Source organism: Ctenocephalides felis, unplaced genomic scaffold (assembly GCF_003426905.1).
Source record: "Ctenocephalides felis isolate EL2017-DRISC unplaced genomic scaffold, ASM342690v1 CF-g0.4_SCAFFOLD_01886, whole genome shotgun sequence".
Classification (NCBI taxonomy): Eukaryota; Metazoa; Arthropoda; class Insecta; order Siphonaptera; family Pulicidae; genus Ctenocephalides; species Ctenocephalides felis.
The window spans coordinates 184,716,154-184,744,096 of record NW_020538040.1 but is presented as its reverse complement, the minus strand read 5'-3'; the positions used below and the strand labels follow the sequence as shown (position 1 = coordinate 184,744,096).

Sequence of the window (27,943 nt, the reverse complement as noted above, 5' to 3'; positions counted from 1 at the left end):
ACCTATTGCACAATCCACTTGCTGACGTAGTTCTTCAGGAGACAAAGTACTTTGGTCAAGCTCATCCAAATTTAAATTTATTATTTCTTAATTCATCTGCAATTAAAAAGATATACTTATAGTCTGATATACAAAACATTGAGAAACTCTCGATTTAAACATTAGCAAAAAACAAACTCAAAGATGATTCTAAAGAATTAACTAAAAATTAAATATATAATCATACCAATAATGATTTTTTGACGTTCAATAAGAACTGATTGAGGAATTCCTGCACTACCAGTAGAATATGCATAATTTTCAACCTCTTGGAGTTCACTTTTCAATAAATTAATTAATTCTTGCTCTCGCAATAGTTTATTTTCAGCTGATGACATCTGAGAACTATCTTCGTTGACTTCATTATCACTAGAACTGAATTCTACTTTTTAACGCCTCGAAAAGCAAATTCTTCTAGTGATTTTAATAAAACTTCTCGTTCAGATGGTGGTGCCTCAATATTTGATGTAATCGAAACTGCACCTAATGGAAATATATTGTATAAAAATAAGGTCGTTTCTGAAATGAATTGTGGTGTCAATGTTTACCTGGTGCAAAATGTGTTGTTAATGAAAATAAAGACGATGTTAGAAGTTCTTGTTCCTCTTCTAATACTTTTAACCTAAGTGCTTCCTGACTCAAACTAAAATAAAGGTTTTATAAGAATTCAAAATATGTTATGTATATAAAGTATATACCTATTGCATGTGTTCTTATCTTGAAACGAACTGATTTCTTTCTCATAATTAACGTTGTCATCAACCAGCAACGTTGTTGATTCAGCCATAATTACAGATTTTCATATAAATAAAATTCTATTAAAATTATCAGTTTGAAATATGATCTAAAGTAAAGAAATATAAAAACATATTGAAAACAGCTTTTAAAATATTAATATCATACACAACGCAAAATAAAACGAATATTCGTATCATTCATATAAATAAAATTTTAATCACTTGTGGTGTGAAACTATTGAACAATAATTGCTATATCAAAAAACATTTTTTGTTTTAATTCGAATATCGTAACAAGAGAATGTGACAAGTCGGAAGTTACACATCGCAGATAACAGAAATCAATAGCAGGCATTGGTTGTGAAAATGGGTTACAAACAAACCCCCTGGTAGGAAAATCGAATAAAATAAAAGGCAAAGTTTTATTGATAAACTATTAATTCAACTTAATACTAACTAAATATTCTTAAAAATATAAATATAATAATGCATTATATTAATTCGCAAGTTAGAAAGAGAATTAGGTCCACGTTGCGGCCATTACATTTTGTACCTTCAAAACCACAAAGTTGTTTTAGTTTTCATTAATTTTTTATCCTTATTGAATCCTTATTGAATATAAAATTTAAATAAACAATGAAAGCAATGAAAATTAATTATAATAATTCAAAATATCTTTAGACCATTTTCCATTATATTTTTTAAATTTTACCGCATTGAAGTTGCTTCCAAATGCTGTCACCAGGTTAAGTTTTTCCTTTCTACAGTTTCCTATCTATTCATGACTCTTGTGTTTGTTTATGTTTGTGTTTACTAAACTCAATAATGTCTTACTCTCTGTAGGTTAATTTCATATCTTTTTTGTTTAAAATAATTAACTTTCGAAAGTAAAATTGTTATGTGAGCTACAGCAGTGCTATATGATTATGAATCGCATTATAAATAAAAGTTTATAAAATAAATACCATTCAATAGTTATAATCGGTATAACTTTGGTGCCACGCCTCAAAAATTCTAATATGAATAAGATGATTCATAGATGGTTATTCTCAATTATATTTGGTCTAATTGCACAAGTTTTATGTCAACTTGACAATAAATTATATGACCAAAATTATAAACCGCAAGACAATCCATATGACCAAAATAACTTCTTAGGTGGTGATAAGTATACAAACTTTCGAAATTCAAATATAAATAGCAATTACAATTTAAATGATTATGGCAACGATTACCGATATAATCAGAATTCAGACCAATTTAATCAATTCAATATTGATTATCGAGGTCCTGGAACCTTGAACATTGATGATTACATTGAAAAATCTGATAATGATCAAAATTCCAATGGTAACTGCCCCAAGTTTTGGATTTCATACAACCCAGACTCCAATTCGGATTTCAATAGAGGTGGAAGCTATAATGATATATGTTTCAGATTTTTTATTAGTCTTAAAACTAGAAATGAAGCATTCAAAGTATGCCAGGTAGTAACAAATATAGTAATAATAATAACTAATGGGAATCTTGAAAATGCAAGTTAATTTATATTACAATTTGAATCATATCTTATTTTTATACAGACGTACAATGTTGATTTAGCAAATATTGATACAGTCAAGAAGCATGCATTCATAATCAAGCATCTTATAAAAGATGAAAATCATGATAATCGGTACTTAATAAGTGCAAAACTTATTAATAATCAATGGATCAATAATGACAATACAAATTTAGTTAACGAGAATATATATCCTCAAGATTTAATGAGCCATATGGAGAATATTGACTTACAGGTATACTGCAATAATTATAATGTACTTTTTTTAATAATCATATTTTCCTATGAATTAATGCATTATTATACTTCAGCTTTTCACCAGTACAGAATCGATGGGGATTTAAGCCCACGCCTCACAATGAACCTCATTGTTCATCTGTGAGGGTCACTCAAGTAAACTGCAGCATTATATATATGCTACTCGAGAATTAGACTTTGGAATTGATATTCCTGATAAAAAAATGATTCCTATGGGTCCAGTTTTTGTAAGACAACCCGAAGATACTATATTTGATATAACTAAAAAAAATATATCGGGTGGTGTAACTTTGAGGTATATAACTTAATATTATTTATATTAATTGATTATTATTTATATAATTATTGATTTTTTATAAAGCTGTTTAGCAGTTGGTTATCCCACTCCAACCTACGAATGGTTTAAGCAGGAATTTGTTAATGATAATTTAACATCATATAAAATTGAACCTCTCTTAAATAACAAGTACACAGTCAGTGGTGGGATTTAATTATACATGAACCAAAAAAATTAACCGACAGAGGAAACTATCATTGCAAGGCCTCAAATAAATTGGGTCCATATTATCGAACACTGTTGAATTATCATTTGGGTAAGAATTTTTAAATTTTACATACTTCAAATACTTTTGACCTGTTTAGTTAAAATGTGTTTTTTCAGTATATTTTGGAGTTTAATTTGAAAAGACAAGGTGAACGAGGCGATGCAATTTTGGCAAAGCATTATATGTGATCCTCCACAGCATTATCCAGGTATAATGTAGTATAAATTACTCAATTTTACAAAAATAATTTTAAACAAATTATAAACTTATGATGTGCATGTTGATTATAAAATGAAAATTTTGTATAATATAATGTAATTATATTACAGGTGTCAAATATTATTGGGCAAGAGATATTTCCCAAATTTTGTAGAGAAGATCGTCGTGTATTTGTAAGCGATGATGGAGCATATATTTTTTCAGCTCTTGAAACAATTGATAGAGGAAAATATAGTTGTACAGTTCAAAGTAAAGTTTCAGATACAGGAAGGAATGGACCATTTTTGATCTCCAAGTTCTCCCTCATTGTAAGTACCAAAATTGTAGCAAAATATGTTTTATTTTTGATTGAGAAATATTTGTGTTATGATTGTTTTAGCTAATTATCAAATACTGCTATTTCCAAATACGTTCCCTAAGTCGTTTCCTGAAGCTCCTATTGCTGGACAGCAAGTTAGATTAGAATGCATGGCTTATGGATAGTAAGTATATGTAGAATTATAACAAATATAATAATGGTAAATATATTACCCCTATTGTGTAAACAACATTTGAAAAATTAAATCCAATGTTTGTTCTGTGATATATATCAAATTTGCCCATATTTTGTGCTCCAGTATAATATTATTTTCAGCCCGGTTCCGACTTATAACTGGACAAGACTAAATGGTGATTTACCTAAAAATGCTTATTCCAAAGTTATAACAGAGTGTTGATAATTCCTAACATCACAATACAAGACAAAGGTACATATGAATGTACAGTTAAAAATGATAGAGCAAAACTGTCTAAAAAGTTAGATCTGGTGGTGCAGAGTTACCCTGTATTCAACATACCGCTGGAAAACATGATCATGGATATTAAGAGTGAATTGAATGGTTTATGTGAAGTAATTGCTTACCCAAATGCCAACTATACTTGTATAAAAATGGACAACTACTAGGTATAATTATTTATATTACTGTACTTAATGCAGGTTTATTGACAAATCTATTTTCAGATATGGATACTCTACATGAATGGACAGGACAGATATCATATTCAGGATAACATATTGAATATAAAATACTTGGATCCAACAAGAGATAATGGAATGTATCAGTGCAAAGCAACAAATCAGTTAAAAGCAGTATATTCCAGTGCACAACTTAAGTTATAAGTACGAAGGCATATTGTTTTAAATTTAGTTAATGTTAATTAAAAACAAATCTTTGCAGCTCTAAGTAAGCCTACGTTTAAGAAACATCCAATGGAAAGTGAAACCTATGCCACAGAGAATGGAAATACTACTATAAAATGCAATCCTGAAGCAGCACCCAGACCTAAGATTATCTGGAGAAAATAACATCGTAATAGGTAATTATAGAAGTTTTGACAAAAATGTTAGATTTTATTGTATTTATTTATAGGTAGTGGTAATAGAAGAGTAATATTGCCTAATGGAAACTTAGTAATTAGTCCGACCCATAGGGATGACGAAGGATTATACACTTGTGTAGCACAAAATCCTTATGGTTCTGCTGAAAGCAGAGGAAGACTCATTGTATTGCGTAAGTACTTCTGTTTAATTTTTCTATGTATATATGTAATATCTATGTATATATATGCTTTGTTTTAATTTTAGGTGAACCTCAATTTACTCTGAGATTGCCTCAACAGTTAAGAACTCAAGTGAACATGAACATAAGTTTATTGTGTGAGGTTTACTATGATGATTTGCTCGACATCGCTTTTATTTGGACACACAACGGAATACCGATGCAAGATTTTATGTACAACGAGCGCATAGTAAATATATTTGAAATTAAATTCAACTGACTTTTAAAATTCTGTAATAATAATATTATTTTTATTAATATCAGATCATTGATGGTGGCAATTTGACCCTGATCAATTTAACACTTCCTGATAGTGGACAATATGAATGCATAGCCAAATCTGCAGTTGGGCAAATATCATCTAAAACTGTGCTATATATTGATGGCCCTCCAGGACCTCCTGGTGGAATTAAAGTAGTGAATATATTAAAGTCATCTGCTTTACTTCAGTGGACAGAAGGAAACAGTAATGGTCCTCCAATACAGTATTACAATGTGTATGGAAGAACTAATTGGAATGAAACATGGCAATTGATAGCTGAATGTAAGAGCTACAATTTTTAAACATTTTCATTGCATTTAGTGGCATGTTTTAATCATTTTTATGTTACTTATAATCAGATATCAAAGGAAATGAGATTGGTCGGTATAATGGTAGGAAAGAAGCATCAGTAAATGGCTTGACACCTTGGTCTGTGTACGAGTTTAAAGTTGTTGCCATCAATAGTCCTTGGTCCAGGAACTGACAGTAAACCTAGTCCTTTGTATAGCACAGATAGTGACAAACCTTATATTGCACCAAGAAATATTGGTGGAGGCGGTGGAAAAATTGGAGATTTAACTATCACGTGGGATGTATGTATTATATGTAATGTAAAGAAGATTTCTATTTTATTGCTCAATATTTTTTCCACAGGCTTTGAAACCTCAAGAGCAGAATGGTAAAGGTATTCATTATAAAGTATTTTGGAAAAGACATGAAGGTGAATCAGAATTTCAAACAGAAGTACTGAAAAAGGCTGGCAATATTAATTCAGCGGTAGTTAATGTTCCATCTATGTATTATTATACAAAATATGATGTCAAAGTTCAGGCAATCAACAACGTAGGATTTGGGCCTGAGAGTGACGTTCATACAATTTATTCTGCAGAAGATATGCCTCAAGTCGCTCCTCAACTGGTTGTTGCCAGAAGTTACAATTCCACTGCTTTGAATGTTACCTGGAATCCTATTAATTTGTCCAGAGAGACAATAAGAGGCAAATTGATTGGCCATCGTGTATGTATTCAAAAGAAGGGTACATTTTATAACATTATAACTTACAATTAATACATTTCTTTTTTACAGCTTAAATATTGGAAAAAAGACAACAGAGAAGAAGACAGTGTTTATTATTTGAGCAGATCTACACTAAATCATGCTTTAATCGTTGGTCTATCTCCAGATACATATTATTTTGTGAAGGTGATAGCCTATAATTCTGCCGGGGAAGGTCCTGAGAGTGAAAGATATTTGGGTAATTTTTAATATCACATTATGCTATTGAACATGAAATGTTATAATTTACATAATCAAATTTTTAGAACGCACATTCAGAAAAGCTCCTCAGAATCCACCTTCAAGTGTACATGTTTATGGAGTCAATCCATCAACAGTTCGGGTTGTTTGGCGTTACGTTGCTCCCAGTCAGGAGGAAGAGCCTCTTATTGGATATAAGTAAATTTTTATATTAAGGGTAAACATTTTACAACTGTTATATTATTTGTACTATTGTAGATTCGAGTATGGGAAACTGATCAAGATATGTCCACAGCAAATGATACTGTTATTTATATTGGTGATAACTGGAATCATATGTGGAAGGTAAAAAAATAAGTTTTTTTTTTTAATGTATTTAATGTGTTTTTATTAATCAACATATCTTATTTTGAATTTAGGATTAACTCCGGGCAAGGCTTATAAAATGAGAGTCTTAGCTTTCAGTAATGGTGGTGATGGCAGAATGTCCAGTCCTACTTTGAATTTTCAAATGGGTAAATATAATTTGATTTACTAAATAATTGAATTTTATCACATCATACATTGTTGTTTAACTCTTCTCAATAACCATTTAGGTGATGCTGCAGCATTTAGAAGTTCAGCCAATGGTTTTGAGTACTCAAACATAATGATTCTGTTTAGTGCAATTCTTATTTCAGTCAGCAGATTATAGGTCATAATTTTTTGTTATATTAACTAACTCATGTTATTAGGTTTTTACAATTTCTAATAGTTTTCAATTATGTGGCGCATTAATATTGACAATATCAATTGATCCATCAGCTTCAACATTTTCAAAATTAGAATTCTTTATGCAAAAAATCAATTTCTGAAACCGTCTCAGAGGAACATGATAATTTTTGCAAATATCCATTTGATCAAAACAGTTTGTTCGTAATTCAATTTTTTTTTTTTTTGTTATTGAGACTTGTCTCATTGTTTCATTCACTTTCTGTATCTGAAATTATTATGGTGGATACTATTAGACCTATCATTTTGAATTTTATTGTTGACCACTGTTGCTCTTTTTTAGTGGATTATGAGCTCTATTTATTGTTCATGCATCACTCTGTAAATATTGTCTATTGTATCTTAAATTTCTAGTCTTGTCTATTTCCGTTTAACATTTTTAAAATAGCTTTTTGTAGTAATTTCTTCAATATTATTATTAAATTATTTAATAGATTCTACATTTCAACAGTGGTTGATTTTTAGTTCACAATCTACATCTTGTTTTGCTGGAAATAAATCAGGTCTTTTTGTCTAGACTTAATTCTAACTGGAGATTGGATTCGATTTGAGTTTGCTTTCTTTTTGAAATGTGAAGCAATCTTTCTAACATTGTGCAAACTATAAAAAATTATTTGACATTACAATGTTTGATAGATAATGTGCAAATATTGAGTATAGTTAGGAAAATGAAAATAACAAATAATACTCAAAAGTATTTGAAAAGGTATATTAATAGTAATCATTATTTTATTTTGAAATTGTGATCTTTACCCTAAGGCTAAATATAAAAGGCCACAGCAATCTCACTATTTATCCGTCCATTTTGGTTATATATCTTGAATTAATATAAATACTCTAGCCCTTATCTAAGACTTCCTTGTTAAATAATAATGAATTTAATATATGACAAAATATTTTAACTATAACCAGAATAGTAATGTGTTCATTGAATTTTAAAGTGCCTTAAAAAATATTTACACTATCTCAAATATTGCAAAGATAGTTATAATTTAAATAATACTATTTTTTAAAGCACATTCAGCACTTTAATGTATTATAAGTTATTTTTAAGAATAAATTGTAAATTTGAGCACTTTAATATATTAATAAGTTACGTTTAAGAATATGAAATTTTATGAAATAAAATCCGTCCATTCCATTTAATTATTAATGTTTTTATGACCAATTTTGTTTACACCTTTATAATTACATAAGTATATATGAACTAAAATTGTGCTACGTTGAACCATAATCTTGAAATGTTCATTTGCAGCCAAATCGTCAAAATAAAAAACGAACCAATAAAATAAAATAATAAACTAAAAGTTAATAAGAGAATTATATAGTAAGCCACATGATAAACGAATTGTAAATGCAAAATCACGCATGGGGTTTACATATCTAGATCCAGGAAAATAAATTTAAAAAATAATCAAAAAAAATACAAAAAATATATAAAAAATATAATAAAAAATGATAAATTAAAGAAATTAACAAAAATCTAAATATTGAAAAAAAATAATCAAAATCAATATGTTGTGTGTGTGTGCGTGAAAATTTTCGTCTCATGAATATCAATTTTGCAAACTTTGTTTATGATAAGTGTTTTTTAAATGTTTAGCATGTTCTAAAAATAGTTCCACATATATAAACATTGTAGCTTTTTACTGACTGGAATTCATGATCTGGTGTGTTTTCTACTCTAAACATTTTGGCATATAGTAAATGGATGTATGTGCTGATACAGATTTCGTCGACGATTTCGAGAGCACGGATCAACCGAAATGAATGTATCAAAAACATTCGATTCCTATTAATGGAGAGACGTGCTGATTAGTTTTTGGCGAAGGCAGGTGCAGCCGTTTCGGAGATACGACTAAAAGTGCAAAAAATGGCAATTCAGTTTTTGAGAGAACGGAGCATCCGAATTGAATGATCCGAAAAACATTCATTTTGTAATGATGGGGAGAAGTGGTGATTAATTTTTGTTGAAGGCAGGTCCAGCCGTTTCGAAGATACGGGGCTAAATGTGCAAAAAATGGCAATGGAAGTTTTTGAGAGAACGAAAAATATTTTTTCTTTGATACATTTTTTAACTAAAAGTTACCATGGCCCATATGAAATTTTTTTCTGATATCGTGGCGATTAACGTGTTAATATTATTATTGCATTTCAGTTTTCGTAAATATTTATATATACAATGACTGATTAAAATAATACTAAACAATAATAGAGATTGGTTTAATCAACATATTCCGAGTAGATAATCATTTAGTAATAATTTGATAAATCAAATAACTTAAAATAAATATATTTTCACTTTGCAGTGAATGTCCATTAATTATTTGAAATGTTCGGTGTATTCTAAACCATTTTTTTAATAATAAAGTGGATAATTACACTTTTAACTTTCCCTAGGGAAAAATTTTTATATGTCTTTACGTTTCAAAGTTTTCCGAACATTTTGGCATTTTGGTGTGTGTGCGTGCAGATACAAATTTTCGTCGATGATTTCGGGAACACCGATCAACCGATTTGAATAATTCAAAAAACATTCGATTCGTATTGATAAGGAGACGTGCTGACTAGTTTTTGGCAGAGGCAAGTCTAGCCGTTCAGAAGATACGGGGAAAAAAGTGCCAAAAACGCTAACTTAGTTTTTAATATATTATACAAAAATATAATTTATTATAAACATATTTAAATCCATGCGTCAACAATTACTTAAGTCAGTGGTTTCCAACCTTTTGGCACCACGCCCTCCCTGCTCTAATAAAAAAATGTGTTGGGCCCCACTTAATTTTTTCAACAGTTTAATTTCATAAATACTTAACTGATATTATTATCAGATCACAAATACAAATTAATATGCAATATTATGTAAAAATATGCATAAAAAAATTTAAAAAAAATTTTTTGTTCATTTTTGAATATCATTTCAAAATTTTTGGGTTATTTTCGAAAATGATATTCTGAAAACAATTGGACTGAATTGTGAATTGGACGCTCCCCACACGTTGGAAACCGCTGATTTAAGTGCTTGAAGTTTTTGCTATGTAAACTAGAACAATACAATTGACAATAACATTTTGATACATATTTATAACTTCATCGCTATTTTACAAACAATCTTTTACTAATTTATAAACATTCTCTTTCTGTTTCTATTATCATTTTGTGTTCTAAAAATAATGTCGTCATAAATCGAGCGCCATATTTGCTTATTGTTATTTGTTATTGTTAGTTAGAGATGGCGTCACATTCACCTGCATGATGTTTGTTTCAAAGTTTCCACTCTTGTAGAATCCTAGACAATATAATATGTGTAGAATATTGTTTTAATTAGGCAGAGCTTATTCTAGGCTGATGGTTTTGTGACTTTTCTCAACAATTTTCATGTGAAATTATTTAATTTTATGCGTTAATTAAACAATTTTATGATGAATTTTCCTCTGCACTATGCATTTTTTATTGAATCGATGTTCAAATAGTATATAATAAACTTAAGTTTTAATTATGAATCGCTCGTAGCTGTTTAGTAGTTTTATTAAATAATGTTTTAATGGTGAAGGGATACTTGTGTTGGCGTAATGTGACTATTCATTTATATCGAAATTCAAATAGAATCCAATAATGGCCTTAAACTTTTGATCAGAATGATCGCTCCAGGTAACTTCAATATAGCTGACATAATTGCATGGATTTTGCAAATGCATTACATTTGCGAAATATTTTGGTGAAATTTTAATGTTTTTGTGTCTCCAACATCCAGCTGGTACTTTGGATCAATGTCTAGACAGGATGCCACTGATTTATTAATGAGTGAAAATCAAGGTGGAGTGTTTTTAGTTAGAGACAGTGCAACCATACATGGGGACTATGTGTTATGTGTGAGGTAAATGTTAATCATATCAAATTTGCATGCATTTCAGGGAACTTATGTGACATAAAAGTATGGAATTTATTTAGTACATATGCGGTAATACCCCGTTTAACGCTGATTTGTTTGGCGCTGTTTCGGTTTAGCGCCCAAAATTATGGAATTTTAGAAAAATTAGTGGAATTTGCAAAGACCGACTTGGAAGTGGTAAAAGTGGAAGATGTTGAAGAAATAGTTTAGGATAAAGCAGCTAGTCTTTCTAATTATCATCTATCATAGTAGTGAATTCGAAGCACAGTAAAAAGAACTTTCAACAATGTTTGCAAATAGATTTTTTACTACTGTCATTGAAATTATCGCATAATTTGTTCAAACGGATCCAAATTCTAATGGGAATTCAAAACCAAGGCTGGGTGTGATAGATTCTTTATCCACTTAAAATGTTTAATGACCCCTTTGGCTTTACCACGGATCCCCTATTTACCCGATATCATTTTTTTGATAACTGTACTATAGTTTATTTTTAAATATTTGAGGTAAAAATACATGTTACCTGTATATATGGTTAAAATAATAATAAAAAAATAATGTAAGTGAATAGTTTAATAAAGTAAAGTAGGTAAATTTTGTAAGGTTTAATCTTGCATCTCCTGCCTAATGATGTCCAGTTTACATCTTTTTTTTTATTAAGGACACCTCCAAAGGTACCGGTGTCCGCTTACATGCGGACAAGAATGAATGGTGATGGTACTTTTATTATGGAAATTTTGAAAAACTTTAAAGACTATTTGTTACTTAACCATAGTTCTACAAAGTATACAATGACAAAAGACGGATAAAAAAAAGAGAGCGCGTGCGAGGTTTACACGCGATTGAAGTAAAACTTTTTTGTTATCATGTAGGATGGCATTTAAATTATAAATAAATACATCATATAACAATTTTGAATAATGTTTTTTATTAGTAATATGGTAACACTCGTGATGCACACTTTTATCAGTGTTAACCATTATACACATTTATATAATAATTTATTGACTGCTTGTATTTTTTTTACTTTTTCGTTCGCGATATAATCTCATTCTTTGAGCAGCTGTAATATCTGTCTTGCCTAAAAAATATTTTCCATTTTAAAGATTTATAGAAACTATGAATAATATAGAATTTATTTCAATAAACTTACGTTTAGTACACGGCACAAATGTTTTATTTGTTTTATTATTTTCATTATGATTATTTACGGTGAACGGGGTAAAATACTCTTCTGGTTCAGGATTTTTTTTTATTAAATCAGATTTGTACTATGATGTAACCTTAAAATGTTAGTTATCTATGCCGATTTTCTTGTTGATATTGGTACGCATACAACGACAGATCTCTATTCACGCGACACGACGACTAATCACAATCAACCAGTAAAGAAATGATTTCATCGAGAGCGAATGACGAACAGTTCGGGCGTAACGCAATTTCCGTTGCATTATCACAGATTTACACACTAGTCGCGCCTAAAAAAGTTTTACTTCAAAAATCACTTGTTAGGCACAATACCATTCTAGGGTTAAATCTTTAGCATCCAGAAATACTATAACTGTTTCAAAAAACGCACAGAATATCGCCAAATCTTTCAATAGTCAGATAATTAGGTCTGTACAAGCTCAACTATATTGGGACCACAAATCGAATACTTTTTTATGCTACAACTTACACATTTTTATAAAACAAACAATATTTGTATGTACTTTTTACCAAAAAGTTAGAAACCACAGAATAGACTAAATCATCTTACTGAATTAGTTTTAATCTGCATATTTATTTATATTACTTATTTTTGCATAAAATGTTTTGTCTTCATTTTTATTAAAAATCAAATTTTCTGCCTATCTTTTTGTGACCCCATTATTCATGTATTAAGATTTTAATTTATTTTTGGGTTTATTTGATACAGGATTTTATTATTTTATTTTATTATATTTTATTGTATTTTTGAAGATAACAAACAATATCGAAATACAAATACAATGAAGAATTCTTCAATAATTTAATGTTTTGAAGTTATGAGACTTGATATCATGTCTTCATTTAGGTAGCCCTTTGTTGGAAATAACTGTATTATAATCCTGTTGTCGTAAACAGGGTATTACTTATAAAAATAATAGATCTGTGTATTTTTGACTTATCTGTTTTATCATTGTGCAACATTTTACGTAGGAAAAACATTTATGTATGTTCAATCAAGTTTGAGAATTCAATACCACAACATTCTAATGTTTTCTTATATCACTACCTTATTTCCTGATTTTGCTTTTTTTCACAGGGAGGACAGCAAAGTTAGTCATTACATAATAAATAAAATACAAGAAGATAATCAAATCTTGTATAGAATTGGTGATCAGCTCTTCAAAGATTTACCTAAGCTATTAGAGTTTTATAAAGTCCATTATTTGGACACTACACCGTTAATACGACCAGCGCCTCGGAAGGTGGAAAAAGTTATAGCCAAATTTGATTTTGATGGAAATGTATGTACAATTATATTTGATCTTTTTAATATTGGTGGTATCAGGATGTGCTGATTAGTTATTGATTGTAGGACAATGAAGATCTTCCATTTAAAAAGGGTGAGATTTTGCATATAATTAAGAAAGATGAGGATCAATGGTGGACAGCTAGAAATAATGTTGGGAAAACTGGATCTATTCCTGTTCCTTACATCCAACCGGTTAGTGATAATACATACATTACCAGGAATGAGATTGATTTAGTATATACATTTCAATTTTCTTATAATTTATATCATTGCACTAAAAATGTTGACAATATGCAAAGAAACCAAGGTCTGTTACAATAACAAAATTTTCCACTTTGAAGTCAGTACTTTCAAATATTTTATCTTCAGTTGATAATTGTGCAATATGGAATGTAAAATTTAATGATTTTTACTTTCAGTATGATGAAAACCAATTCAACACAATCCATAGACCTGGTTCAGGTGGCAGTGTATCAAATAGCAATGATGCTATGAAAAAATCAAATGTGAATGTATGATTAAAATATATTGCATATTTTTTGTTATCTAGTATAAGTAACTAATGAGGATTGTTAAATCTTTCTAGCGGAAATTACCTGCTTATGCTCGTGTGAAACAAGCAAGAGTGCCCAATGCTTATGATAAGACAGCTTTAAAATTAGAAGTGGGTGATATTATAACTGTAACCGAGATGAATATCAATGGACAATGGAGAGGTGAAATAAATGGTAGATCTGGTCATTTTCCATTTACTCATATAGAATTCATTGATAACGAAAACGAACATAATGTAGATGAAAGTTAATTACTTTAGAATGCGATATATCATTGAAGTATGCTTTCGTGCTGCAAATAAATTGTATGTTGTTATATTGATCTAGTCCATCATTTTTCACTTGTATGAATTTACAAAATAGGTCCGTTGCCCTGATGTAATATATTTATAATTGTTATTTTCATGATGTCATATTGAATGATTTGGTGAATATTATTTCATATTATGTACATCGATTACTGTATTTTATAAACTTTCATTAATATATTTATATGCATGTATTATACCAGTGGTTCATGTTAATGAAAGAACATTTCTGTATGTTTTATATACAATATAAGCTTTGCAGGTATCACACATCATGAGAAAGCAACTGTAAAACAAATTAATATTAATTGTGTACAATATAAAATATATTCTTTATACTATATTACATAAAATACATAAACCTTACATTTATCTATTTCTATAATCTTTTCTATGTGTATCATTATCTATTCTTTTTTCAGCTTTTTTCAGGTTTTTGGATTTTGTTCATTCTAAAACTTATTCTTATTTTTAATTTAAGATTTTCTGTTAGCACATATAGTATTTGATTTACCTTTACATTTGGGTATTTCAGATATTATTATGTGTCATCTAATTTTAAGATTTTTATAATATTAAGTCTTATTTTTATTTGATGTGACTTTTTATTGATTTGATTTTAGTTTTTTAACTTAAATAGTAGGAGTAGACTTCTTACTGATTTTCTATTAACTCCTTTTTCCTATTAAATGCTCTTATTATGTGGGATTTTTTTTTTTACTTTCCAAAGGTGAAATTCGTTTTTGCTAATTCTGTGTTTTCTCGACGTTTCAAGTCAATCTGAATCTTTTAAGACGAAAAGTGGAAAAAGTTTGTGTGTATGAGTCGAAATTTGACCTTTCCTCGAAGTTTTCTAAAAAACGGCTGAACCGATTTCACGATTTAAAGTCTTTATATGAAACTCGATAAGTCGTGAAACTCGTTATTTAGTTTTTCGGGACGTTCGGGTGAGCTGTTTCTTTACAATTAGAAGAAAAGTGTAAATTTTTTCGCAAAATCCTGAGCCAATTTTCTAAATTTAGAAAATCGTTCGAAATATATCCGTTGGTAATTTTCTTGATTAGTTTTTTTGGCAAGGGAGTATTCTAGTCTAGGGGTATGAATTTTATGAGATTTGTGAAAGGCCGCGTACAGATAGGCAAACGATATTGTAAAAAAATATATATAGTAAAAATATTGTGGGCCCTTTTTACAGCCTTTCAAAAATTGCATAAAATCATGCCTCTAATCCAGAATACCCCTCTTAAATCGATTATTCAACTTGCCTTAAGACTTATACTTGATTTTTTTTTTTGAAAACAGAACACTTCGTTTTATTTTGAATTGAGTAGCACGTGTTTGCAAACAAACTATATATGTATATAGTTTGACGAAAGTTTTGGTTTGGTTAGGTGCGTTGTTTGAAAATGCCGTACCCCTAAAAAGTAAATTTGCTATGGAAACCCATTGCGCCTGTCCGCGTTATCGAATGGCTTTTAGAAAGAGAGCTTGCAACTTTTACTAACAATGCAGTAATTGAAAATTGATATATTTATATTTTGCGTTATTATTTATTAACTTCCCGTAGGGTAAGTTATAGGAATCGCAAAAAAATTAAAATTTTATATTATTAATAATTAATATATAAGATAATTTTTATATTTTTACGTTTCAAAGGTTTCTGAACATTTTGGCATACCTCGACGATTTCGGGTGCATGGATTAACCGATTTTAATGATTAAAAAAAAACAATCGATTCTTGTTAAAGGGAAGTCTTGCTGATTAATTTTTGGCAAATACAGGTCCAGCCTTTTTGAAAATACGGGACAAAAAGTGCAAAATATGGAAATTCAGTTTGTTTTGAGGAGTTTCCTATTTAAATAATTTTATTTGTATTGACGGGATGAAGAATTGATTAACTTTTTAGGAAGGCAGGTTCAGCGGTTTTGGAGACCTAGAGAAAAGTTGAAAAAAATGCAAGTTAGGGGTCAAAAATGATTATCATTATCGTATCAAAGTATAAGATATTGTATAGAGATTTTAATAAGTATAAATTTTGTTTAGATTTCTATGGATTCCGTACCACGATGTATAGTGTTTAACCGTTAGATACACGGCGCAATCGCTATAAAAAATCAAAATTTTAAAAAGAAAAAAAGTAGTGGTGCATGGCATCGTGCCTTGAGGAAATTGGCTGGACTTCCCGTATCAAATTAAATGCCACTTTTGTTTTTGGAAACTAAATAATTTTTCCCCCCAAAAACAATTTTTTTGTCAACACAAGCAGAAAGTTTTTTAAATCATCCATATCAAATGCTTATATCCCTCAAAAACTGCCATTTCTTGCACATTTTGCTTCGTATCTCCGAAACGGCTGGATCTGCCTTTGCCAAAAACTAATCACCACTTCTCCTCATCATTACAAATTGAATGCTTTTTGGATCATTCAAATTGGATGCTGCGTTCTCTTAAAAACTCGGTTTCTATTTTCTGCACTCTTTGTTCTGTAATTCCAAAACGGCTGGACCGAATTTGCTAAAAATTAATCAACACATCTCCCTATAAATAGGAATCGAATGTTTTTTAAACCATTCAAATCGGTTGATCTGTGCGCTCGAAAACGTAGACGAAAAATTGTATCCATGCATGCATACATACACACACTCATCCATTTTTTTTTGAGGTATGCCAACATGTTCAGAAACCTTCAAAACGTTAAGAAATGTAAAAAAAATCAATTACTTGGAAAAGCCACATAAAAACAAAAAAGCAGCAAATAATGATCAAAATGAAAGAATTTGATTGGCTACTGCGTAAAAAGTCTAAGCTCTCTGTTGAAAATAAGTTGCTGCTATATAAATCAATTATTAAACCAATCTGGACCTACGGAATTGAGGTCTGGGGATGTGCTTACAAATCAAATATAGCTATAATGCAGAGAACTCAGTCAAAAATTTTACGTACAATTTTTAATTCTTCGTGGTACGTGACAAATGAAACCATTCACAGCGACCTCAACATGAAAACGGTGCAATTTGTTCAAAGAATTCATGGAAAAATACAAACGCAAACTGGACTCACATTCGAACCCATCTATAGTTGACATTACTCAACCTTTTGGCATAAGGAGATTGAAACGACAATGGCCTTTAGACTTAGTCTTAGATTAGGTCTAATATAATATCATATTAATTGTAAAACTGAGAAGTTCTCATTGGAGTTCTTCTTAGGCATCGCTCTTAAATATTGTCATTTTAGCTGATAGGAATCTTTATGTATTTCTGATTGCTAAATAAAACTGAGTTAAAAAAAAAAGATTTTTGGACGATTACAATAACTTACCTTACGGAAAGTTAAAAATCAAGATTTTGGAATAAAATTCAAAATTATCAAGAAAAATCGTTTTATTTTCAAATTATTCAAATATGATCCAAATTTTCAGAAATTGAAAAAAAATCAAATTTATCAAAAAATACTAATTTTTTTAGACATTTTCAACAAAAAATTAAGCTCTTAGAAATTTTAATTTACAGTACGGTAAGTTCCAGCAGTTTGCCTTGAGGCACGACGCCATACACCACTAGTTTAATTCAGTATCGTTCGAGTCTTCACCGTAAGTGCTACGCCGACTTTTTTCGTAGAGCTTTTACGAAACGCGGAGCTTTCCGCCACTCGAACTTTGTTTACGCTGGCTCCGTACAGCATCTCGGGACACATCTGTACGCCTGTACGCATGGTTGGTGAGTCGCGCCCGCTGCCCGTCGCGTCGATCGTCCTCGGGAGCCTGTTTGGGCGTTAGTGCCCGATCGAGTTCGATCAGTTCATATGTGTTCCTATAATTAATGCATTATTGTTTTATTTCCCGACTAGAAGCCCTATTAGTTGATGTAGTGTGCTAAGTCATATGTGTACTAATTACGTACGATAACAAGGTGCTAAACTCTACTTTACGCCTTCTGAAACTGTGTTGATATTGTCAATGAGACCAGTGATCTGTGTGCATTATTCGATCATTCAAGTGATTTATAATGGTGTTCTGGAGTAAAAAAACTTCAAATAGATTTATGTGATGTGTTACAATGACATTATAACTTGTTTAAAATTGCTGAAAAGTTTTAAAAATGCATTTCAACTTCAACACTGCCATATTAACTTTTGATATATGATTATTATATTTTATAGTTGTATGAATGATTTTGAATTATTATGTGTATTTAAGAAAACTAGTTACAGAAGAGGTGAGCAGCATTATTACGTATGTTTACTGTTTAAAAAAAGTTTTTATACAGACGTGGTCCATAAGGGGGTATTCTGGTCTAAAAGCATCAATTTTATGTGATTTTCGAAAGGCCGTAAAAACGCGAACAATAATTTTGCTATACTCTTTTTACAAGTTATTAATTATTGTTTTGAGAATATAAAAAAAAATGAAATAAAAATAATCATAAAGTTTCAATTCTAGAAAGTGATGAAGTGAAGGGTACCAAAAAATTGGCAACCATACCCATGATTTTATTTTAGCCTTCAAAATACACCGAAGAAAAAAATATTTATATTATTTAGGATAATGTTGCTATGGTATGAACTGCGGACAAGTTAAAAAAGGTTTTTTCGCAAAATAATGGTAGTTTGGATTTTTTTTTATGTCTTCGATTTTTTCAAGAATAAAAAAAATGAATTTTGTAGTTGAGCGTAGTTCATACTGAAGTAAAGTCTATGAAGAAGACGTAAATTTTTTAATTAAATCCGTCTAGTAGATGTTGAGAAATCGTGGGTATTCTGTTGTGTGGTGATGAAGTGGAGGGTCGCAAAAAATTGGCAACTGACCATACCCATGATTTTATTTTAGCCTTCAAAATACACCGAAAAAAAAATTTATATTTTACTAATCTAGAATAATGTAGCAATCGTATGAACTGCGGACAAGTTAAAAAAAGGTTTTTTCTAAAAATAGCGTTTTTTTTTACTTTTTTATTTACTAGTTTATACTGAAGTAAAGTCTATGAAGAAGACGTAAATTTTTTAATTAAATCCGTCTAGTAGAAGTTGAGAAATCGTGGGTATCTTGTTGAAAAAGACAGTTTCAAGACAAGAGGATGATTGTTGTGGTCAAACAGCTATATCTCCGAAAATAATTTAAATTTTGAAAAATATTTTTGTAAATGTATTTTTGAATATTTTTTCAAATATATTCTTGAAACAAAATATATAAACAAAAAACAAAATTCCATTTTATTTAAATTCCAGACCAGAACACTCTTCTTAGCGGTAAATGTTAGCGTTAAATTTTGGTAGTGTAAATTGTAATAAATTATTTTATTGTAAATATTATTTTATTTTATTGTGAATATACTTTGTGTCTAGTAATGTGGAGTCCGTGGGGGCGCCCTCGTGTTGGCATGAGGGGCCGCCTGATACTCTTCATCGCCGCTGCCACCACTAGACTGGTCATTGCCACTTTGCCGCCTATTATCCGAATTGGTAAGCTAACTTGATCATTCATATTATAAACTAAAGTTAAAATTAACAAACTAAAAGTTTTAACGCTTTCCACTCGCTAATTGCAGAATTAATACTTATTTTGTTGCCGGAGCGGCGGCATCCGAGTTAAATCATTTTTCAGTTCTTTAACATAAACAGTCTTCGTCTGGGTTTTTAAAAAATATATACGGTCATATTAGTTAAAACTAACAAGTAACAAATGAAATGAAATTATCGTTTTTGAAATAACGGTCAATTGCCACCAAAATTTTTCTTATTTCAATTCTCAATGATCTATGAGATTTGAAAAATGTTGGTATATGGTCCTACTGTAGCTTTAATTAGAGAATTAATCAATGAAGAGAATATGTTTTATTTTATTTAATATTTAATTTGTTGTTGCTTATACTATAATTGTTGATTTCTATTTAACAGGTGCTGTTTTCACAGAGGATCAAAAAGACAGCAGTTCTGAGTTAGCATTTAAATATGCTGTTTATCGTATCAATAAGGACAAAACATTGTTACCCAATACTACAATCGTATACGACATACAATATGTTCCTAGAGATGATTCGTTTCGCACATCTAAAAAAGGTATCATGACTTTACTAACAAAAATTTGTAGACTCAAAGTTGCTTTCACTGGTTTTTCCTTGTTCAGTTTGTCGTCAGTTAGAGTCGGGAGTGCAGGCTTTGTTTGGACCATCTGATGGAACATTAGGCACACACATTCAGTCCATATGTGAAGCACTGGATGTACCTCATATTGAGGCTAGATCAGATGCAGAACCTGTGCCTAAAGAATTTTCTATCAATCTTTACCCTGCTCCTAGGTATACTGCTCAAGCGTTTCAGGATTTACTAAGTTTTCTTGGATGGTCTAGAATGGCGGTTATTTACGAAGATGAAACTGGTAAGACTGATTAATTACCAGGGAATTTTGAGTTAGTAAACTTATTGAAATTTAATTTAGGACTATTTCGTCGACATGACTTTGTAAACTCTGCATCCAAGCCTGATGTGTACATCCTTCAAACTAATCCAGCTAGTTATAGAGAAGTTCTAAAGGATATTAAACGCAAACAAATATTCAATCTTGTCGTAGACACGAATCCAGAATACATTTCTAAATTTTTTCGCGCCGTAAGTTATTAGTGAAATTGAAATATTTTTTATTTAGTTTTATAGTTTATTCAATTCCTATTCTACGTTATAGATTTTGCAGTTACAAATGAACGATGATCGGTATCATTATTTGTTCACGACATATGTAAGTTTCATTATTATTGGTTTATATTGTTTCCTAATCAGTAGTTTATATGCAATTCATTTTTAGGATATTGAAGTTTTTGACTTGGAGGATTTTAAATATAATGGTGTTAATATGACGGCATTTCGATTAGTAGATGTAACATCACCTAGTGTTATGAAAGCTCTAGAACAAATGGAGCGATTTCAGCCTATTGGAAAAGCAATTCTGAATAAAAATCGCGTAATACAAGTCAGTATAGCATATACATTTTTATATATAATATGTATTGATGTTGATATAAATTGATTTGATTGTAGGCGGAACCTGCCTTAATGTACGATTCAGTACATGTCTTTGCAACGGGTTTGACTGCGATGGATACGGTTCAAGCTTTAAGACCTACAAATCTTTCATGTGATTTGGAAAAGCCTTTTGATGGAGGTCTATCACTATACAATTACATTAATTCTGTAAGTAGTTTGATCCTAAATCTCGGCTCACAATGGAATGAATTAATAAATTAATTGATCTCCAGGCCAGCATCGATGGCTTGACTGGTAAAATTGAGTTCAACGAAGGAAAAAGGAACAATTTCAAACTAGATTTGATGAACTTGCGAAAAGAGGAGTTGCACAAAGTTGGCGAATGGACACCTGCAACAGGCGTCCACATTTTTCCAGAAACTGATGAAATTGCCGCTAATATAACATTTGTTGTTGTTACTAAATTGGTGAGGCATAGAATCACTAATTGTAAGATGGATTAACTATAGGTATACCAATCATATTTTTTTCAGGAAAAACCATACGTTATGTTTAAGGAAGAAAGCAATATGACTGGAAATACGATGTACGAGGGGTTTTGCATCGATTTGCTGAAATTAATAGCAAGAAAAGTAGGATTTCGCTACACAATACGACTTGTACCAGATAACATGTACGGCTCTTATGATCCTCAAACTCATCAATGGAATGGAATTGTTGGAGAGCTTGTTCATAGAGTAAGAAATTTATAAATCTGTATTTAATTATCATTATTCAAATCTGTATTTATATTATTGATATTTTTTTTTAGCAAGCTGATATTGCCGTAGCGCCTATTACCATCGACAGAAACAGAGAAAATGTAGTTGAATTTACGAAACCCTTTATGAATTTTGGTATTGGCGTCTTATTTAAGGTAATAAAATATTTAGTTTTGATACTATAGAGTAAATTAATATTTGCAATGGGTTTTGATAAGGTAATTATTTATATTTCAGGCTACAAAAAATCAGCCAAAACACATATTTAGCTTCATGAATCCCTTCGATGTTAAGATTTGGTTATATATGTTAGCTGCATATGTAACAGTTTCACTAACATTTTATGCCATCGCTAGATTTTCTCCTCATGGATCTATACAGGCCGAAATGTGCCAACAAGTTCCTCCAGATGTTGTAGAAAATCAGTTTACAGTTCATAATAGTTTTTGGTTTATAACCGGAACGCTTCTCAGACGAGGTTCTGGATTAAATCCTAAGGTACTCAAGAAAAACAACTACAAACTAATTTTTATCCAGAATTTTTATGAAAAACGATACAATTTTAGGCAACTTCAAAACGAATTATTGGCGCCGTGTGGTGGTTTTTCACACTCATTATAATATCATCTTATACAGCAAACCTTGCCGCCTTTAGAACCGTAGATTATATGATTTCTCCAATAAAAAGTGCAGCTGATCTTGCTGATCAAGATGAGATTGCTTTTGGCACTTTGAAAGGAGGTTCGACAATGAACTTTTTCAAGGTAAATTAAATTGAACTTAGTTAAAGTGCTCATTATTTCATCACAATAACACCATTTTATTCAGGATTCAAATATTGATATCTACAAAAAAATGTGGCAGAATATGATCGAAAAGAAATCTGTATCTCTGGTTCCAACATATGAAGATGGCATTCAAAAAACTTTGAAAGGAAATTATGCATTTTTAATGGAATCCACTATGCTTGATTACACTATCAGAAGAAATTGTTATTTGAAACAAATCGGAGGTCTCTTAGATTCTAAAAACTATGGAATTGCAACAGTTCGCGGATTTCCATTTAAAAATAAAATATCAAATGCGATATCAGAACTGCGTCAAAGTGGTCAAATACAAAAGCTTTATGATAAATGGTGGACCGAACCAAGTAAAAATGTTTGTGACCAAATGTATGAACCTAAAGCAAATCCTTTGGACGGAAGTAACTTAGGTAAATATAGTTTAAAATTATAGTAATTTAGGTAAAATTATATACATACATAATTATAATATTTTATTAACATTTTTCAAGGTGGTCTGTTCCTAGTTTTGGTATGTGGACTCAGTATCGCCGTAGTTGTTGCTATCATAGAATTTTATTGCAATACTCATAAAAAACGTTATAAAACTACATCTACAAATATTGAAACATTTGCTACTATTAAAAAGGGATGTGCTGATTGTAGTCCAGCTCCAATGTACACTCCAACTAGGATAAATAAGGTTTGCTATTTAACTTTTTACAATATGGGTATAAATATTATTTTTATTAACATAATATAGCTATCTTATAATTGGTTTATCTAAAATGGATTACATCATTTTATATTTTTTTCTTATATTTTGCATACTAGCTTACAGCAACATATTGTGCAAAAGCCACGTTAGGCTTTATTTGGAAAGAACAATTTTATAATATCCCAATATTTTAATTGGGAGTAGAAAATATTATTCTATCAAAATCAAAATTAATATTAACAAATCACCTCATATTATTTCGTTGAAATAGCACACAGTCCACACTTTCTGATTAATAACACAATTATCTCTTCAGGGTGTCGGTAAAAGTGTTAAAAATATTTTTTTATGCATATTTATTTAAACGGAAAAATTTATATCGACAACAAGAATACAATATTGGTTTATTGGGAAAAAATTTCATTGTTTTTTTTATATATTTGAAAAAAAAAAGATTTTTTGGAGAATTTAGATTTTGTTTTTAAAAAATATACCTTTTCCTTATTCTTAAATAAAGGAACAATTATACAATATTGACTTATTGTGGTAAGATTTTATCGTTTTTTTGATACATTTGAAAACAAATTTTTTTTTGAAGAATTTTGATTTTTTTCAGATTTTTGAAAAATTTGATTTTTTTTCTAATCTTTGAAAATTCTGAAATTGAAAAACAAGGATACAATATAGGCTTATTGGGGAAAAATTTCATTGTTTTGAAAGAATAAATAAAATTTGAAAAAAAGATTTTCTGGAGAATTTTGATTTTTTTTTAATTTTTGAAAAAAAACTACTTTTTTGAAAAAATAGATTTTTTTTTTGAAAATCTTTGAAAATTCTGAACTTTTTTCAAAAATTGAAACCCTTGAGAACATTTATTTGAACTATATAAGTGAACTTTGAACATTACAAATCTTGGTACGGAACCCATAGAAATGAAAACAAAGATTGTACTTATTATTAAAATCTTTATAAAATATCTGATAATTTGATGTGCAAATGGCAGATGATCATTTTTGACGACAAAATGGCATTTTTGAAAACTTTTTTTTATGGATCTCCGAAATCGCTGGACCCGTTTTTCCAAAAATTTAATCAAATCTTTATTCAATTAAGTGAAATGTTTATTGAATCATTCAAATCGGACGTTCCGTTCTCTCAAAATTTGAATTGCCATTTCTCGCAATTTTGTGCTCAGTATCTTCGAAACGGCTGGACCTGCTTTTGCCAAAACCTAATCAGCACGTATTTTCATCAACATGAATAGAATGTTTTTTGAATCAATGAAATTGGTTGATCTGTGCTCTCGAAATTGTCGATGAAAATTTGAATCCGCAAATACATACATACATGTACACACATACATCCATTATTTCTAAGGTATGCTAGAATGTTCAAAAACCTTTAAAACGTGAAGATATGCAAAAAAAATGATTTTGTTGTAATTACTATAACTTGGAATAAAAATGTATATACAAAAATGGGACGGATTATGGCATCGAGCTTTTATAGTTTTGCTCTGATATTATAAATCTAATTCTAACATATTATGACAAATGCACCATTGTCATCAGAACACCATTATTTTCTCTTTCGTTTTTTGCTGTTTTGTTTCTCAAGACTGTTTTAATTGCAATTGTTGCAAAAAGATCTATGTGACATGAATTATTGTTGATATTTCCAACAATGAGTTCGTCTTTTAGGATAAGCAATTCCAAGACAGCAACCTAATTCAGATGGTGGACATGCGAAAATTCTCCCTGACCGCCAACAAGCAACCCTAGCATGAGCCGGGATCGCGTCCGGCGGTCCCGTTCACCTCAAACCACGCCATCAGGGATTGTTGCGGTGGAGTCTCCAAAAGGGATCATTCCCTTACCAAAAGAGACGATTCCACTTCCAAAGAAACTGAAGTTATGATTAACGAAAGTGTTAATTTGTGATCATCAAATACCGATTTTAACGGAGTGCATTATAACAAACATTGCTAACCTTTTGCAGTGCAAGTGAAAAATAATTTTTATAATATCATCACTTTCAGGGATTTTTGAGGGGTTATTCGTTTTTAACAAGGCCCTCCTGAATATCTCATAAGTATTGTGTTGTTTTTGACTGTGATACAATTTTGCGATGAAAGGAATGTTTGATGTTGAATATATTGTATTGTATATTGATGTTAATTAAAATATATTACTTCTATATAATTTCTTCAGCAAAATTAATTCTTCTACTACGGTAAAAGTCCTTTAGTTCGGCTTACTCGGGACCGACCCCTGTATCGGGCGGTAATTATAAAAACGACAAGGTTAATAATTAAACTACAAAATCAGTAGGTAATACACACAGCAAAGCTTATTTTACATTTATTCGAATATATATTTAAGGTATTTCTAAATTTTAAAAGGGGGTCTAGTAAGATACCACGTGTATTTATATTTTACCTAAATTTTCAAAAAAAAAATCATGATTTTTACGTAAATTCGAAAAATTTGTTCGAAAAATTTTACTTTACTAAAAGTACATGTGATGTTTGATGGGGGAGGAGGGTTAATTTTAGATATCACGTCGCATCACCAAGAGCGGGTCAAAAAATCATTAAAAAATCGATCACGTGATTAATGGAATTAAATATTTATTATATATAATCCGTAATGCAAAATTTTTAGGGACATATAACAAACGATAAATTACACTTTTCTGTGGAATGATAAAGAATTGCAGAAAATTAATTTAGATATTATAGTAAATATAAGTTCTTCAACGACTATTAAAATTTAAATCGAACAAATTGCATAACATTCGCAATAATATCATATTTACAGCAGATACGTTTTCGTCAGAATGCGCCTTGCTGATAGTTTTATTATATATGTATATGCGCAACTTTTGTTTTTTCTTTATCAAATGTAAATTTCATAAAAAACTTTTTTTAAATGAAAAGTTGTTGAACTCTGACCATAATCATTTTTAGGCATAATTTTTTTTATTAATGGGCTTTGTAAACTGGTATGGGCAACTGTTGGACCATATTCTTTGATCCATATTTTGTGTGCTCTACTTTGAAAAAAGACTGATTCATTATGTGGATCTGAAGTAATATATCACAAGTAGGTATAGGAATATATATTTGTGTGCGTGTATTTATACATATGTCTCAGTTGATCAATATGTAGTAACGAAATCATCCCAGTTATGGCGCCACACATTTTACCTTTATTTCAGTTGCCTTTAACGATTTTAATTTAAAAAAATGCATTGCAAAAAGAACAAGCTAAGTAATGGAATATAGAAGTCGGATTTTTTATTTTCGAGAAACCATAAATTGATGAACGATCAAATGTTCAATTATGAAGTTATTACAAAGCCGATGGTGAAGGGAATTCTTTGTTCTTTTCATCTTAAATACATATATACAGTCTCAGAATCATGAATCAAAATGATGTCTAAAACATTTTCAAGTTAAATATGATAAATTCAGAATAAAGTAAACAGAAAACAAAGAACTTGTGCATTGTATGGAACCATTAATTGATATGAACTTGTAATAATTTCTATTGATTTGAATTTCAAGAAATATCAATAACTAACGTTCCGAATAAAAAGTTTGTTTTCTCCAGAAAATCCGATTTTCTAATTTTATGTGCTCTCGATGTTTTCCAGCCATTCTGAATCGTATGACCCCAAAAAGTATGTGGGCATGTGTATGTAAGCCAAAAATTAATCTTTTGTGTATGTGAGACAAAAATTGACCTTTCAAAAATTGACGTTTCAAACGGCTGCACCGGTTGCATTTTATCAAAATGAATAAATTTTATGAAATTGCATTATCATAACCATTTGATAAAACGATCGATTGAGCTGTTTCTTTAGAATTCGCAAAAAACTGCAAAAATCTTTGTCAACGATTTTCTAAAATATCCACAACCAATTTTGAAAATTTGAAAAACTTTCGATTAATATCAGTTGGGAATCGTGCAAATTAGTTTTGGTCAAGATCGGACGAGCCGTTTCTTTGTAAATTAATGTTAAAAAAACTTTTTCTGGCGTTTATAACAAAACTTAACATGACGATAGAATTTATGATCTAGGTTAAATGTTAGTATTGAGCGCGGAGCCACCCATCAACCTCGCATATTTCAGAAACTAATGAATGTTCCAACTTTAAATTTTTGTCAAAAATTTAGTCAAGTGTAGTAACTATGTAT

The 27,943-nt window shown here is 30.1% G+C and overlaps 2 protein-coding genes and 1 pseudogene across 2 annotated transcripts; all 3 read left to right on the top strand.

Moving 5' to 3' along the window:
- The first annotated feature begins 1,686 nt into the window (after positions 1-1,686).
- LOC113376372 (contactin-like) lies at positions 1,687-2,681 on the top strand. The gene is made up of 3 exons (XM_026616278.1): positions 1,687-2,263; positions 2,360-2,572; positions 2,649-2,681. Exons 1-3 carry the CDS (start codon positions 1,796-1,798, stop codon positions 2,679-2,681), a joined length of 714 nt encoding a protein of 237 aa, XP_026472063.1. The 5' UTR covers positions 1,687-1,795.
- Positions 2,682-2,721: 40 nt separating this feature from the next.
- LOC113376371 lies at positions 2,722-7,170 on the top strand (annotated as a pseudogene).
- A 3,712-nt stretch (positions 7,171-10,882) lies between these two features.
- LOC113378773 (glutamate receptor ionotropic, kainate 2-like) lies at positions 10,883-25,700 on the top strand. Its single transcript, XM_026619367.1, has 21 exons — positions 10,883-10,898; positions 11,002-11,124; positions 13,427-13,631; positions 13,703-13,831; positions 14,059-14,151; positions 14,226-14,367; positions 19,846-19,962; positions 20,398-20,559; positions 20,627-20,878; positions 20,939-21,108; positions 21,182-21,235; positions 21,302-21,466; positions 21,535-21,687; positions 21,753-21,947; positions 22,014-22,196; positions 22,292-22,396; positions 22,479-22,739; positions 22,808-23,005; positions 23,070-23,454; positions 23,536-23,726; positions 25,442-25,700. The coding sequence occupies exons 2-21, from the start codon at positions 11,018-11,020 to the stop codon at positions 25,520-25,522; spliced, it is 3,348 nt and encodes a 1,115-aa protein (XP_026475152.1). The 5' UTR covers positions 10,883-10,898; positions 11,002-11,017; the 3' UTR covers positions 25,523-25,700.
- Positions 25,701-27,943: the final 2,243 nt, after the last annotated feature.